The sequence below is a fragment of the Apus apus genome, chromosome 11 (genome assembly GCF_020740795.1).
Source record: "Apus apus isolate bApuApu2 chromosome 11, bApuApu2.pri.cur, whole genome shotgun sequence".
Lineage (NCBI taxonomy): Eukaryota > Metazoa > Chordata > Aves > Apodiformes > Apodidae > Apus > Apus apus.
Genome location: NC_067292.1, coordinates 3,470,401 through 3,487,722, shown reverse-complemented (window position 1 = coordinate 3,487,722; position 17,322 = coordinate 3,470,401). Strand labels below are relative to the sequence as shown.

Genomic DNA, 17,322 nt, shown 5'->3' with positions numbered 1-17,322 from the left:
ATGAGTGCAGAAGTGAGAGCTCTCACTTTTGTCTGTGCTAGACTTAACTCGCCCATGAAGGGAAACCACATTCTTTGCTTCAAAGCAATTAGTTTCTTAACTGGGATTTTGGAAACGAAACAGAAGTTCCAGGTTATTTTGGAAATGCACCAAATGATTAATTCTTACCTGGCTGGAGGAATATTACGTGTTACCAGTTGTTGCTTCTGCTTTTTACTATTACAAATGGCAACAAGCCTAGCTCTTGGATCATGCTTAAACTAACAGGTTGTTCCCTAAGTAGATGAACTAATGAGGAATACAAAAACCCCATGCCCTGCATTTGCAAGCAAATGAAGCTGTGGCTTGATTTGAGCTCTGTGTCCTGGCAGGTCAGGCAGTGTCTATCACTGATCACCAGTTAATGTTGCTGCTAACCAGTTAGGTGATGTCCGAGATCTTCCTGGCTCTTCCCTCTTAAGTGGATGTCAGGCAGCAGCTTTCTACCTCCCTGCCTCTAGGCTGCTGACTTTTTTAAGCCCTCTTTTCTCTTCAGTGATTGCAGAAGTGGTTGCTGAGTGGTGGCTTGACAGGCATGGTGTTATAAAGTGCTTTCTCATGGGTGTAGGGGAAAGGTGAAGAAAACTTGAAATTCAGGCTCTTGTTAAATGTGATTTCAAGAAATCAGATGCATATGGAGAGTTTTTATCTCTGTTTTTTTAAGTTTCCTCCAGTCTTGACTCGCAGCAAGATGAAAATGATGTGTGAAATGTGTTTACTTCTTATTTACTTGGGTTAATAGATCAAAGCAGAAAATCAGTTAACATCTGTATTCTGTATCTTCATTAATTCATAATACATTGGTATCATGTGTAAGACACACTTCAACACACACTGAATGTTTGTTTCTCGATTTGATATTAAAAAATTAAGTATGCTGTAGATTCTTGGGTTTTTTATGTATTTTTTGAAGCTAAAATTTTCATCAGTGGACTATTCTAGAAAGTATCTGGAGAGTTTCAAAGCAATTATCTTGACAGTTATGTAACAAGATACTCTCTGCTAGACTCTGGCCTCCCATAGGATTATATCCTTAGGTGCATGAATAATTTTTTTCCTTAGGAACTGTTGCTTGTTTTTTGTTGTGTTTAAAAAAAACCAAAGCCATGCACCACAAGAAAACACCTCCTTTTTAATGAGGGTCTATGGCATACTTGAAAATTTAGATTTGTGATGTGTCATGTGCAATGTAAGTTGCACAAAATCTTTAAACTTTAATGGTGTATCCACTTATATTCCTTTGGAAATAGTATCTAGTGTTTGTTGGTTTTTTTCTTTATTAAGAGTCTTAGGAAAGGTGTGCTTTTTAGCCCCCCATCTTAGAGGAAACAGAAAAGATTAACATTGATGTTTTTTGAAACTAATATACATATCAAAGAGACACCTACAAAACTTCAAGTACTAAAATGTGAGCTTACTTTTAAATTCCTGAGACTCAGTTTCATTAATTTTCTCCTTTTTTGATAGCTATGGAAATAGTTGTAACTGTGAAGTATTCAGTTGTATTCAATTCAATGATATGCATGCATTGTAAGTTCCATGAAATTGCAGTACTTTGTGACTGACAATGTTCTGTGATACTGCAGCCTGTCATGAGAGTATTTCTTAGTATTTCTTTAAAGAGCAAGTCAAAGTCCCAGGGTAAATGAGTAAATAAATAAACCCCAACAAAAAAAAACACAAAACCAAAACCAACAAACCCCATCCTGTTCATAAATTTTTCATTACTGCTTGTATTTACAAGTTGAACACTGACTTGTTGAGGCATATGTGTTTTATTCCTTGTCATAAAGTCATATATATACACATAATATTCTCATAGAGTAATAAATTCAGCTGTGATAAAATTAAGTTATTGATGAGCCTATAGTTTCAAAAGCTGTAATTGCAGTGTTCAGTACAATTAATGCAAATAATTTTCCAATTATTAAGGATTATGATAAATCTTTACACACTAGGAAAACCAAACCAAGCTTTCTGAAAACTGTACCCGACATGTGGAAGTTACTTTTAAAATTTAAGCAGGTAAACATTGGGATTTTTTAATTGTCTTTGAAAAAGACTGGCTTAGAAGCATGGAGTTAATTATTACACCATATTTTATATGCAATTATGCAGTAGTTAATGCAGAAGATTGCTAAAGTTATTGGGTTTTAGTGTTTTTTTTAATAAGTGAATTTAATAGGAGTTCTACAGGAACTCTGCAGTGATTTGGAAAACTACCTACTCTGATTAAGAAAACCTGTATCACACTCTGTTGTCTTAAGGAAAACTGTATTTTGAAATGGCCTTCAGGATTGAGATATAGAGTAAGAATTATTTTAAAGACTGTACTTTTTTTTTTTTCTGAGTTGGTAGAAAATATGAGAGGTTTTTTTTATTATTATTTTTTAGCTTTTTAGTTAGAAGTCATTCATTAACTGAGGTTTGTTTTCTCTTGTCCAGGGGAAGAGTACCAGAGAATTGAATTTGGTGTTAATGAAGTTATTGAGACACAGTCGTCTGTGCTAAATAACACCGACTACAGTATTTCAAGTACTCTGAATCCTCAGGCTCCAGAATTCATTCTCAGTTGTGCACCTGCTCAGAAAACCCCTGATGATGCTCTCAGTGAAACAAACTACAACTCCATTGACTGCCAGTTCACTGACCCAACTCTCGCTTTGGACAGCGGTTCCAACGCTGAAAACGATGGCTTGTCTGGAGGCCTTGGGCAAAGGGAACGTAAAAAAAAGAAAAAAAGACCTCCTGGATACTACAGTTACTTGGAAGATGTCAGCGATGGCATCGCTCCCACAGAAGCTCTTGTAAATGGCCATGCAAATTCCTCGGGACTAAACAGCCTGAGCATGGAGGATACGGAACTGACGGGAGACGTGCCCTCCCTGGCCACACCAAGGACTTGCAACAGCCCGGACAATTCTGTGGACTTCGTTCATGAAGCTGTCTCTGATGATTTTGTTTCTAGCGCACTAGACAATACCAGGACTGCAGGGCAGCCTGAGGTATGCCGTGTTACTAATTCTGAACAGTTTTGCATCCCCTCAGAGACTGGCAGAGATAGCCCTTTAAGGACAGCTGTTGTACAGTCTTATGCTGGTACTGATACTACTGAAAATCTTGGCGTAACTAATGGACAAACACTTGAATCCTCTGGTGAGGACACAGCTGCCAATGGGGTAGAATTGCACACTGTGGAAAGCACTGACTCAGACCAAGCTAAGGCTGAGGAAGCTTCACCTACTACTGAGGCAACAGTCCCTGTTGCAGGATCAGTCCCTGTTAATCAGCCTGCAAAGTCATGGGCTAGTCTTTTTCACAATTCCAAGCCCTCTGCTTCCACATCTGTGGTCTATGTTGAGACTAAGTATACCCCTCCTGCCACATCTACTCTGGTCCCTGAAAAACAAGTTGAAGTCAAAGAGGGACCTGTTCCAGTTTCAGAGGATCCTGTAGCCATAAAGATTGCAGGTATAGTTAATACACACGAGTGGATGTTACACTGGAAGGGTATTAAATCTGCTTGCAAACAGGAGTGTGCGGTATTGATAGAGAAGATTCCTCTGTTAGTGTTCTTAACATAACTGTTCAAACACTGCTATGAAAGATGTCATTTAAACAAGCTAGTTTTGAACCCCCCTGAGTAAACATTCCAAGGAGACATTCTGGTGTCATTATCCCAGATGCAGTAAAACTGTTACTACTTGTCAAACAGTATGTTAAGTGATCTGTGATTTTAAGTAGGCTGATTGCAGTCAGCTGTGTGCTGCTGTAGTAGGGAAAACACATTAGAAATGTTTGTTATGAAAATGGTGTGTTGTGTTGTCCAGTATTTATAATCTTGTGATGCATTCCATTGCAAGAAAAGAAGAGTATTCATATATTTATGCCAAAGGAGCATTGAAGTTCCTGGACCCCTGCAGTAACTTAAGTGTAACTTCTACATAGGTCCTTCTTCAGAAATTCTAGTATTTATTGGTTTGCTGTTTAAGAGGTGTATCTTTCAAATTTTGAAGAAGTATCCTGAACCATTATAAATATTATTTTATTCAGAACAATGCTAGCTATTGCCTGTTCAAGGTAACCATAAGAAATTGTCCAGAGGGGGACAACAGGAAAGGCAGTGTGTGATACAAAAGCTTTGCCCCTTGGCCCTGTCCTATTTGTGATTGTAACACAAAATGTGCATGAGATCATTTTTGCAGATAACAGCCAGAAAACATGAAGAAAAATACCCAGTTGGTTGCATTTTGTGTCACTCATGAGTGTTGGAACAGGAATAATTACTTTAAATCTGGGGACATAGTCTGTATGTGAAATGGCTTGTGGAAAACCCTGTTTATGCTGCAAGCTAATTTACAACAACATTTTGTGTCCTACAGCTTCAAGTTAAAGTTTTCTACTCTAATCAGAACATGACCTGGACATTTCTGTTCAGAATACCCAGAAGTATATTCCTGCTTCTCATCTTCTTTTTCTTATTTAGTAATGGTTTTACTACTTAAAATTGTCTGTTGAGATGAAACCTGTCAGAGTAGTTTATGTTTCTGTGTATTTTTCACTTAAATGTCACAAATGCAGTTGACTGTATTACAAAAATGTGCATAAGCAGGTGATTATGGTTTGTATGAACTCATACATGTGGAGTATGTTTTACTCTTAAAATCTTAAGCCATCAGTCATTTAGTCATGAATTTTAACCATAAAACTAGAACTGCTTGCCATAGATGAAAGGTTTTATCTTGTCCAAGTTGCTTCAGCTTTAAGTTAACTTTCTAGACCTACTGTTTCTGTACTATTTTTTGCCACCAGGTGGGAGCAGAGCTTTTTATTCTTTAATGTATTAAAATTGCAATTTAATTTTTATATAGTTTCCTTCTGCACCTTCACTGTTAGCTGGTTTTGCAGAGGATGAATCTGAGTATAGATCCTTTTCCAGGGAGAAGGAATTAATCTGAATAATTGCACCTGATTTAGGTAGAATTAGGCTGCTGCAATTCCTGTAATGCAGATGCCTTTGATTTCAGTGTAAAATGTTGACTTGATGTCATGTAATCAACCCTTTGCTCTGTGGAAAGAGGTGACTTTCTTAATTGTCTGTTCTTTTTTTAATGTTTTCTGTCCTGTTTATAAAATAGCTGCATTATTGCTTTGCTCATACACCAAGAATCAAAAATGCATTACACGAGTTTCAAGTTATGATTTGCAGGCAGATCATTTGCTCCATTCTGTGTATAGAATCATAGAATAATTTTGGGTGGAAAAGACCTTTAAGATATTAAGTCCAACTGTTAACCTAGCACTGCCAAGTCCACCCCTAAACCATGTCCCTAAGCACCACGTCTGCACATCCTTGAAATCTTTCCAGGATGGTGACTCAGCCACTTCCCAGGGCAGCCTGTTCCAGTGCCTGATAAGCCTTTCGGTGAACAATTTTTTTCCTAATATCCAATCTAAACCTCCCCTGATACAACCTGAGGGCATTTTTTCTTCTCCTATTGCTTGTTTCTTGGGAGAAAAACCCAACCTCCACCTCACTACAACCTCCTTTCAGGAAGTTGTAGAGTTGAGGTCTCCCTTCAGCCTCCTTTTCTCATAAGATCTGTTGGATGCCATTGGCCTTCCTGGCCACCTGGACACACTGCTGCCTCATGCTCACCTGGCTGTTGACCAACAACCTCAGGTCCTTTTCTGCCAGATAGCTTTCATTTCAAACCTTCTACCTAGACTAGCACCATTGTGTAAGGGTGTAAAGCTATCCTGTATGGTTTTCACAGGTAACTGCTGGTTGTGTTCTTTCTTTTCTGTGTGGCTCAGTTGAGATCCTGTTGTTTGATATGCTGGGAATTCACCAGTTTCAACTTGTGCCGGTGAGAATGAATGTTTGCCCACAAATGCTATAGGTGCTAAACAGGTAACATCTAGACCTGAAGTATGTCGAGTTTAGCAAGCAGAATTAGTAAATATTATGACTTTATGTTGGAGTACTGAGACCCTTCAGTACAGTTTTTATTTAGAACATGTGCTCAGGACACAAGAAGGTAGGTTAGCTTTCCAGGGGCAAGTTGCTGCCTCGTGCCTTAATTTCGGCATTTATTCCAAGGGAGTTTAATGGTTCATAGGCACCTTGAAGTTCAGTTCTGCTTGATGCACCCTACAAAGTTCTCTGGTTTCTTAGTCCTCAAATGTCAGTGAAAGCCAGACAGGATAAGGAGATGAACATCAGAACTAAATAAAACAGACTAACAAATTTCATGTTAATCTTTATGAGGAAAAAAACCAAACTGGAGAGTTAATTTAGTAAGAGGCTAGGGTGTGTTTTAATAATGCATTTGATAATAAGGTTATAAACTGTCTGTAAAAAAAATTGCTATCAGGGTTCACTTGCCACGTTTCACAGTTACTACCCTCTGATGCATGGCCTGGTGACAGTTAATAGTTTTGAAATTTCTAAACATGATAACTATTCTAGATATGTTCTCAATCAAGGCCATGTTTCAGAAGTCAGTATCCACCAAAGGGAACATAAATTCTTTCTAGTTACTGTCATGTGCTTTATAACAGGTTTTGAAATTTTAAGGTTTCTCATGCTTGTAAGTTTATTTTTCTTCCAATACTCTTTTAAAAATTCTTTTAGTCATTGTGAAAATGTGGCACTAAATGTAATTGCTGTACACACAAAGAATTCTTTAAGTTAAAAGAAACAAAACTCACTGTAATTGTTCTAGATATTGTTTATAAAGAAGTTTTATGACCACAAGGGGATGCTAAAGGTCCTAATAATATTTTTAGTATGATACAAAAATGGGGAAGAATAGAGTTAACCTAAAAAGTTATTGATATACATTAAAATCAAATACTATTTTAATTATTTTGTACTAATTTTCTACAATGCTTTGTTATATTAACAGAAAGCTTTTATGTGTGTACAACACATTTCAGACTTGGCTGCATTGACAATATATTTTGAAATACTTAAGCATTAGTAATTTAATAACATATGTTTCAGCAGTTGCAGAAGGATTTTCAGCTGCATCTGTGCTAGGTGCTAACATCTCCCCTTTTAGATTTTTTTTGCTCTCTGCCCTTTTAAGTGTCAGGTTCTTTATGAAATAGAAGAATGACTTAATTTTTTTTGCCTGTTTTTATTTGGTTAGAACCTGTTGTGTCAGCAGGAAATATGATCTTGTAGATAGTTGGGAAGTAGAAGGACATGGATTTTATTTGCAATTCTGCCACCTCCTCTGCTTAGCTGTGGCTTTGTGCCTCTGCTTTTGCACCCAGGTCATGTTACCTTGTCTGTTCAGACAGTCCTTCTGATGAACAGCTCAGTCTCACAGTGTAGAATGTACAAGCTTTAGAGGCCTACAGTCTTACTATAAAAATAAGTAACCTCCTTGGTAGGCAGTTGCTGTGTTTATTTACATTTTTTTATGCTGTCTTGCATACTTCTTGTACTTATTTTGTAAATGTAGAATATACCAGATTCAGTATTTTCCTTAAAGAGTTTTTATATAAGTACCTAAACAACAGGTCAGACTTCCTGTTATTCTCAGTTTCCTAATGGAGACAGACTTAGTTTTGTGCAGTGGTTTCTAATTTTTCTATTTGACCATTGCTAAAGTTTTTGAAAGCAGGAAAACAGTAAGCATTATATTATGTAAGTCCATTATCTTGCAGATCTTAAACCAGTAAATAAAACATCCTGTTCAGAAGACCATGTTAACATCTGCCTGACCCGTTTGCACTAAGATATTTTTGTAGCTGGTTTGTGCTGAAACTTGTAAACTGGGACTGCTAGATGAGCTTCATCTTCCTTCAAAGCAGAAGAATTCAGGAAATACTTCATTAAATTGGTGGCAAGGGGGTGGCTAATGGGATTTTATATTTCTGTATGTGTATATATCTGTAAAGTGTCTGATTCTAGGAAAACAAAAAAAAGTGTTCTCAGTTTTGAAATGACAAGAAGTTTTTGTACCAGCATCCTCCTGACCCGCATTCCAGGATATCTTCAGCTGAAGGATCTCATCTCATGTGAAACACGAGCAGTGTTCAAAGAGAGCAGAAGTTGTTTGCTGAAGTTTCTGGGCATCGTGTGAATTTGTAATGCATCAATTGATACTTGCTTTGGTGGCTAGTATGTGCATGTTGTTGATACACAGTTTACTGTTTCTCATTCTGCAGAAATACTGGAAAATGTAAGATTAATACATAAACCAGTGTCACTGCAACCACGAGGGCTTATCAACAAAGGAAACTGGTGCTACATCAATGCTGTATCCTTGCCTTGGAAAAAATTATTACACTTAATTTAAAATGTGTATATTGTAGTTGTCAGAGTTTTTCTGGATTATTCGGGTGAGTATTTTATGAGATAGTTTGTCGTCCCATATCCCACTGCTGTGGATAAAATGTTTTAAGGGTAGGATCTAGAAATCCAGGGGTATTTGGAATTATTGAACCTTGTGTCCTGGGTTCCCCTGCAGCTGCTTGCACAATTTTTTTTTTTGCAGTTTGGCTCTGTAAGCTCTGTCAAAATATTTCAGAACTAACTTTCTTATGACTGAAAACCTTGGTATTTCTCCTTAAGTTTACTCATGACTCTGTGCAACAGCTGAAGTGGTTGTAACTACTTTGTAACTATTTGTACTCCTAAGCATTGGTTTGGCAATTTGGTTAAGTGTATAAACTGGTTTTCTGTTGAGCAGGCTGTTGCTATCATATCATTTGTGCAAATGCAGTATTTAATTACAATGGGTGGAAGATTAGTTCATTCTTAATGAATTAGAATTGTATTCCCCTGCAAATAGAACTTCTACCTTGGGTAACAGAAATCTTCTTTCTTCAGTGTTGTGTTCTGTTAGATATATCAATTAAAATGTATTTTTAATAGCATTACTATGTCAGCAGTGCCTCACTGCACATGACTAGGATACTTCAACTGCTAGTGCTTCTAGTGAAAAATAGGAAGATAAATTTCAAGCCTGATCGTTGTAGAACCCAATAACCTCTTTCTAGACCAGTGATTCTGCTTTAAACATCAACTTCTATTTTCTGTATCCAGTTCTGCCTTCATCTGTTTCTGTGTATTAGTTCCCCCTTTTTTTTAATTCTTAAAATGTTATATGGGAATTTGTGACTCAATTTTGGCACACTACAGGGATCAAGTTAGCAGATCTCTCTTGCTGTTGAGATCTCTGCGTTTTTGATTGTTTCCCTGCCCCTCCAGTCTTTTATCACATTTCCTCTGTTCACTGTTCTCACCAAGTAACACGGATTTTGATGCTTTTCAAGTATTTTCTCCCAGCATCCATTGTCATTGTACTGGTTTCTCCAAACTGTTCTTTACACTGCTGTTTTCATATCACAGCAAGTTTTATTGGTTTAGTTTGTTTCTGGAGGTGAATCATCACCTTTAACATCAAGTCTCTCAGCTACCTTCTTCCATTCCTTTCAGAAAATATGTTACAAGTTGATGCTTGCCAATTTTCATACTGTTTAAGACTTTCCTATGGAAGTTCTTTTCCTGTCCTGCAGTTAGACTGTTAATTTCCCCTTTAATGAGAGTTTTTGACGTTACTAAAATGTCAGTGAAGCCACTGCATATTAAAAGGTGCTGGGATATTTTAGTATAATTTCTGTACATTGTGAATGTTGTGATAGAGATCCGACTATCTATTCCAATTTAGTTATTGATTGGTCTGCATAATAAGGCTTTGTTTTGCATATAGTTTTAGGCATAAATAGTTGATACGCAGATTGTTTGCCGACTATTTCCTTAATGCCACTGCAAAGACCCTGCAAGCCTTGGTTGCTTGTCCTCCAATGTATCATTTAATGAAGTCCATTCCAATGTATTCAAAATCGCAGCGGCCGTGTACCTCGACACCAATGATAGACAGTTTGTAAGTAGCTTGTTAATAAAATAAAATCTGTGATCTGAATAAGCTCATTCAGGAATATCTGACAAATGATTGATTTCTGCAGTTGTGGAAAGCTGATATATATCCAGAAGTTTGTTTTGTTTTTTCCTGGTGATACATGGCTTTTATTACGAGCTTGGTATACTACAGTTGCTTGACAAGACAAGGAAGGTACTTCCTATTGCCTGAGGAATATCAGTTTTAAATAGTGTTAAATATGCGTAAGTGAACCATAAGAGCTTCAAGAACTAACCTAATACCTTGGACTCCTTAGCAATTATCACATTAATTTTTATGTCTGAACTTTACTCAGGCTCATTATGATTTTTTTAATTTTTATTATTTTTACAGTAATGACAGTGATGAATTTTATTATTTGTCCTTCTAAGTTTTAACTTGCTGCTCATGTCTAGTTGTTCCATTCTGTTTCAGTGTTCGTTTAATGAATGAATTCACTAATATGCCTGTACCTCCTAAAGCAAAACAAGGTGAGTGGGAATAGAGGGAGAAAAATCTTAAAAACATGCTTTGAAGGCTTTGGGGTAAGGATCTGCTTTGTGTGATGTACTTAAGACCTTTAAATACTGGTGCTTGATCCCTTTAATGTCTCTTGGACTTTTGGGGTTTCCTGATGTCTTGAAAGACTTGCTGTTGCTTTTCTGTCAATGTTATGCTTTTCCTTGTTGGCTTTTTATGCCAAGAAATCATACATGTGGCAACTTGCATTTTTTTTCTTCTATTTGGTATTCCAAGCTTAGTGCAATAGGAATAGCTTTGTTGAAGGTTTGCTTTATTTTTAAGATGTCTTCTAAGAACATGCCCTTTCTAAGAAATTCATTTGATGTGCACTGTATTTTACTCAGTTCCTCACATATTTCCAGCTCTGGTTTATCAGCTTGCTTAGTTCTAACATTCTTCGTTAAACACTGAAAATACACATTGATTTGGAACAAAATTGAGCCATGGAGTGTGTAATTCTTGCTAATGTTTTTAGGATTAATGACAGTAGGTAGTGAGGACTAGAACATTTTTTAGTGCAAATAAATTTTCTCATGGGTTTCATATTTTAAACCTCTAAATCAAATCACTTATATTGCAGACTGACTCCTGAAACTGTTTATTTCTATGTGTTTATATCACGCTATAAGAAAATACCATGAGGAGCTGGTTGTTCCAGTGATTTCCAAACAGTTCAGACATTTCTGTGATTTGCTGCTCAAGTTTTGTGTCTGTAAAACAAATCTTACTGTCATGCAACTTACTGTACTTCTAGGTAATTTTATTGTATTGTGCAGTTTTCCCAGAGTTTCTGAGGCCTTGTATTACCATTAGATTGAGCATTCTGTCAAACTGTATCTTGCAGTGATTTAAGTGATCTATTAATATTATAAATATATGAAAGATTTAAGGAAATGTTCTTTGAATACAGAAGACCTACAAAATTTAAAATAGAACCAGAATTGTTCTTTTATGATGTATATGTATGTTCTTGTTAGTCTTCGGAGTGTTGACTATAAAAAGAGAGTGCTAACTTTTCCAGACCACCTGTTAAGTCTACGCAGGGTGATTTTAAAAACAAATGTTTACAGGTAAGAGTTGTATCTTAGGAATTCTGAGCTCAAGTCACTGAAATGGCACAAAAACTTTGTAAAACATCATGTTGAATTCCAAAATCTAGTGCTATGTAATGAGAATGTTAAGGTACAATGCAGAAAAACTTGTATTATTATTTATATGTACTTCTCTTTGCCTTGCAGCTTTAGGTGAGAAAATTGTGAGGGACATTCGACCAGGAGCTGCCTTTGAACCTACATACATTTACAGACTTCTGACGGTTATAAAGTCCAGTCTGTCAGAAAAGGTGGGACTTAAAAATCCTTGACTTTTGTCATTGCATTGCAAGGCAGTCACTGTCATTAAAACAGTGTAAAGCCATACATCAGGTTCTGTGCCTAAATGTCACTAAAATCAACCAGTTGATAGTTCATTGTAATGAAATTAGACGGTCTTGGACTGAAATTAGAGGAAGATACACATTCCAAGTTGTCAGTGGAATATGTCAGAATAATGAAAAACAGTTGGAAGGGGACATCTCTTTTTATAATGAAGATACCTATTGATTAGAATTTAAGAAAGGAGCAGTTGTTGGTTTCTGCTTAGGATTCAGTTTGGAATGCTTGAAGGTCCACAGGGACTTCAAAATACTGTTTCAGGTTTCGCTTCAATTTAAAGAAAAGGTAGTAGTTCTTTTTGGTTTGACAGCAACTTTTAATACTACTTTTAAAAGAAATAGGAAAAAAAGTAAGTACCAACTCACATGTTAAATCAAATTTGTATTGAAAAGAATGCAGGAATGTTTATGTCCAGCTTATGTGTACGCTTGCTGTTTATGGCAGGTTACCAATTAATGTGTAGGTTCTTTTTGAACTGGTTAAAAATGAGGGGTTGTTATATTAAACTTTAAACTTTGTTTGACTTTAACACTTAGACTTTGGTCCAGTAGCCAAATTAATAGGAGAAGCCTAGATGTTCAGTGTCGTGACCTTTCTGTTAAAATGAAACCATGAGAATTCATATAATAATTTAAATAAACCCGCATTTTATTCAGGGCAGGCAAGAGGATGCTGAAGAATACTTGGGATTTATCCTCAATGGACTACATGAAGAAATGCTGACTCTAAAGAAACTTCTCTCTCCACATAATGAAAGTTAGTGTTGAGTTGTTTGGTTATTTTTGTAGAAAACTTAATTTCATTCAAATATTCTCCTTTTCTCAGTGGTGATTCTGTAATACAGAGCAATGTTTCAAATAGATGTTGAGATAGGGTTAGAGTGCCATGTTTTAGGGGACTCAAAGACATGAACAAATAATAGCTTGTTAAAATCTGTCCAGAGGATAAAATGAGTCCTCTCTGTCCAACTTACAAAAGATGTGAAGTGTGACTGGGGGTTTTGAAAAGCATTATCATTCTGTAAACACTCTGGGTGACAGTAATAATGTAATTTACCCAGTCCTTCCAAAAAACTTATTTGTGTATTGCAAATGTTGACTGAGCTCAACTGAGCATTATTTGAGGCACACTTGAGTAGTCTTGTCTCAAGCACAGGTATGTTTGTCTGCCAGTCCTGCAGTGACAGTTGTTGACTGGTGTTCTGGCTCTCTCTGTGGTAGTTGAGAAACATCTTACTGATGTTCAAACCACTGTTCACTAAAAATATATTTTTTTTTTTTAAGTGGAAACTTCTTGGCTAATGGCTAATTTATATCTAGTATAAAACAGAATATATTGTTTTAAAATTCTTATTGACAAAGTTGGAGAAGTATGTTCTGTGAAATAAGTATAAACATTGCTCGATGCAATTTTATTTTACAGTGCCTTAATGTTTGTATCTCCTATTAAAAATGAAACAAAACACTGTTAATCTTAGCCAAGGATAGAGTTAAGAACACTAGTTATCCCATTTCTCTTTAGTAGGGTAATTTTTTTTATTATATAAAATTATCATTCCATATTTTGTTCTTCACCTGTGTGTGGTTTATAGCCTCCTGACTTTAGCAGTGGCAAAGAAAATATTTGCTAAGCCTTGGCTTCCCTGTAAAATACCTGTGCAGAAAAGGAGTTGTGTTTCTAGAATAACACTTGGCTTTCTCATTTTCCACCCCATAAATTTACTGCTAAAAATAGACAAACTTTGCTAGAAAACTGCATCTGTTTACGTACAGTCATGGGTGAGCTGTGTTCTGTGAATGCATGTCCAGCTATGAGTGAGCCTTCCTGAAATCTAATGTATGGAAACATTCTGTCCTCAGAAAATTCTTTGGTCTGGGTTTTTTCTTTCAATTTTTTTCCCTGCACATGTTTATTTGTACAAATACTCAGTGCATTTTTTTTTCCCCTCTGCACTTGAAGAACTCTCAGTTTCCAATGGCCCTGAGGCACAGACTGTTCCTGAGGAGGAGGAGCAAGGAGAAGGCAGTGAGGATGAATGGGAGCAAGTGGGGCCTCGCAACAAGTCTTCAGTCACTCGACAGGCTGACTTTGTTCAGACTCCAATTACTGATATTTTTGGAGGTCATATAAGGTACAGTACTTACTCCTAAAAGTTGCTGAGGCCACAGGTTGCTTTGCCTTTACAAATAACGTTTTCTCTGCTTTGCTTTCTGTATTTTTTCACCATGATTAGGTAGTTGGATAGAAGAAAGTGTTAGGTTTGTTCAGGCCAGGAGTGAGTTTGTTTCAGTTTGTTCTTGTTATGCAAGAGAGAGTTCAGAAGATGGGCCAGAATGATGAAGGACTGATCAAAGATCAAATGATTCTATGACTTACTGTAGAGTCTGAATCCTGTATGTCTAGAAGGAACAGACTGTTTAGAGAACAAAAGCCCTGAATTGAATATAGAGAGGAGTTTCAAGTACTTATGTTTTCTGTATTGATATTAATGTCCAAGAATTCCGAAGAATTTCAGAGCTGCCCAATTCTTGTGACCTCTGAGGAGTCTCGACTCATTTTAAAAACAAGGATACTAAAGGATAGTGAAATTTGCTAAGAGTTAAATCTGGTCAGTAAAAGAATGACATTAAATAGAATAAAAAATAGCAACATTTTTATTACCTAGACACTTATGCTTCCCAGAGGCAGGAAAGTTTTGTGTAATAGTTTGTACTAATTAACATTTTTTGACTGAAAATATGAACTTATACACTGAATGAGCTGCTTTAAAAACAAACAATGAATCTGAATTTTACCAGTAAAGGCGAAAACATGGAAGAACAATCAACCTTCTTTCAGTGGAAAATTTCTAACATGTCTCATTTCACAGGAGACAATATCTAAGTAACCTTAATAATAGTTTGCACTAAAGAATGTGGGACATTACTTACAGTCAAGGTCTGATACCAGATGAAGGCAGAAGGCAGATACTCAGTATTTTTTGGAAAGGAAGTCTCATTACTTGTTTGGAGAAATGTTGTAATTTAAAATGAAAGCAAGGTAAACACTTGCTAAAAACATGCCAGAACAAAAATGCTGGACACGAACATACATATACATCATAAAATTGGAAACAGACACTTAATTGCTGGTGTTTGGCTCCCTGTGTTGCCAGATACTCACTCTGGAGGTGTCAATAATGTGGACCTAGTGCCTTCTGCCTGTGAAATGCACTGAAATTATTATTTGAGTCAGACAGCTGGCAAATAAAATATTTTCCATAGAAATTGGCAGACAGATGTTTGTACATATTGATGAAATTCCTTGTTGATTGTATGCTCATGTACCCAAGGTATTGTTAATACCTTCAGAATATTTATCACAATCAGAATTGTTTAGATCTCTACATTATTCCATTAGTTTTAAAACTAAGACTACTAAGAGAACTGTTCTGTAGAAGTCCACATAAAATGACTAAAGGCAAAGGAAATACTGAAAAAAACGAACTTGCCCTGAGCAACAGAACCACAGGGTCCAATCCAGCATCTGTTGTCTGCTGTCACCACACCCATTTTATTTAGCCTCAGACTAGGTCACACAACTTACCACAGAAACAGTATCCATGTGGTGATGATGGAAAGCTTCATTCTCGGAGGCTGAGGGTGGAGATAGGAAGGATTGAATACAGGACTGACAGCAGAAGTCTGCTAGATGAAAGCATCAGAAATTGGAGAAATCAAATGGAAAAAGCAGCTAGCAAAACATGGCTTGAATTGGCATCTTTTGGCTTGGGAAACATTATGCTCTCCTGAAGGCTTTAATTGTGTATGAATGCCTGTTCAGGCATAATTGCTAAAAAACAACCAAACCCAAAAAATCTTCTTGTGCATCGCAAGACTTAAGTGTTTTAGATTCAAAGACACACAGTTTATCTGCAGAAGCCCCCTTTGACTTTCAGCTTATATGAATTTCAATATTGGTTATGCAGACTAACTCACAAGTCAGTTAGTCTGCTAAATATTTCTGTAGGTAGTATCAGCTTTTCCTTTCAAATGCACTGTTGTTTTTGAAAAGAAAATGCTTCAGTGACATTGTTGTAGTTGCAGTGGGGTAGCACTGCCTGAAGAGTTCTTTCTGCAGATTAATTATTCATAGAAAACTATGCATTTTCCCGTGAACAGTTAAAATTTTAAATGTTTCCAATAAGAGCTGTTGTTATAGGAGGACATAGTCCAGCAAAGGTTTTGCTATCAAATCAGTTTCTGCATGTCTGAAGAAATATTTTGAAGTAAGGTTGCAATTGAGTGTTTAGTATTTTTTTAAAGAAAGCTTTTTCTTAATATTGTCTTTTCAGAACATTATTATCAACTCATTATTTAATACATGGGCAGTGAAAATGCATTGAAAACAGTTGGAGTTGTTAGCATTTTTTCTCTTGATTATTACACTAAATAATGGTTAGCTGGATGAGGTTTTGGGAAGTGTGTCCAGAAGCAGCAAGACTTACAGAGTAAAGGTTTGTTTGTTGAAACACTGCACTTGCCATGGCTTGGAAGGTTTTGTCCTTAAGTATAGCCAAGGAGGAAGTGAAATAAAGGTGCTACTGTTTTCCATATACTCTCTTTCCTCTAAGGGATGTATATTTGCCAATATGAAGATCTGTTGGCTTTCTGCTGGTACTTTAGGGCTTTGCAGTATTAATTATCTTATTGTAAGACTCTCGTAACAGGCATAGCAGTATAATAAATAACTTTTTGGCTGTAAAAAACACCACGGTTTTGCAGCAGCTGAAGCTTTTTAATATAAGTACTGCTTTCAAAATAAAACAATACATTCTTGAGCTGTGTTTGGTTTTAAGTTTTCAGCGTAGTTCAAGAAAAATGAGAACTGGGAAGAGTCCACTTAGTGCAGTGACATTGTGGCTGAGGAGTGTACAGTCTCACTGCACAAAACAGTGATCACCAAGCCAGGCTCCTTAAGGGCTGCCACTGAATGCACTTCAAACAAAAATAAAACCCGAAAAAACAGGAAACATGTTCTCATGCTCTAGGTTGTCATTCCTGCCAGTTTTCCGAAAGAGTCCCATTTATGTACAAAGGAGTACAAGGATAGAGTCTGGGCACAGAAAATGATGGAAGGAAAAGGAAATGCCAGTCCTCAATGGAGCATATTTTATATTTCCTATGACAAGATTTAAGCAAACAATTTAAAATCAGTGTGAAATTGGTCTTAGTGAAGTGACTAAAAATGTGTGTATTTTTATTGGAGAATCTGGAATCCGTTCTATTTTTTACAGTAGAACACACAGGTAGGCAATATTTTGCAATTCTGAAGAAAACATAATTTCAGAACTGTAACACAAGAAGAGTCCAGAGGTGAATATTTTTAAAAGCATTCTCAGAAATTTCAGTGTTTTTCTTGCCCAATAA

At 36.4% G+C, this 17,322-nt stretch overlaps 1 protein-coding gene across 2 annotated transcripts in view; it reads left to right on the top strand.

The window, feature by feature from the left end:
* USP10 (ubiquitin specific peptidase 10) overlaps nucleotides 1–17,322 on the top strand; it is a 47,651-nt gene that overhangs the window by 23,258 nt on the left and 7,071 nt on the right. For both annotated transcript variants that reach the window (XM_051629431.1, XM_051629430.1), the window contains exons 4-10: nucleotides 2,485–3,510; nucleotides 8,224–8,315; nucleotides 9,835–9,944; nucleotides 10,395–10,450; nucleotides 11,720–11,823; nucleotides 12,571–12,670; nucleotides 13,874–14,045. In XM_051629431.1, coding sequence (XP_051485391.1) covers nucleotides 2,485–3,510; nucleotides 8,224–8,315; nucleotides 9,835–9,944; nucleotides 10,395–10,450; nucleotides 11,720–11,823; nucleotides 12,571–12,670; nucleotides 13,874–14,045 — 1,660 coding nt within the window. The remainder of the gene's footprint in view (nucleotides 1–2,484; nucleotides 3,511–8,223; nucleotides 8,316–9,834; nucleotides 9,945–10,394; nucleotides 10,451–11,719; nucleotides 11,824–12,570; nucleotides 12,671–13,873; nucleotides 14,046–17,322) is intronic.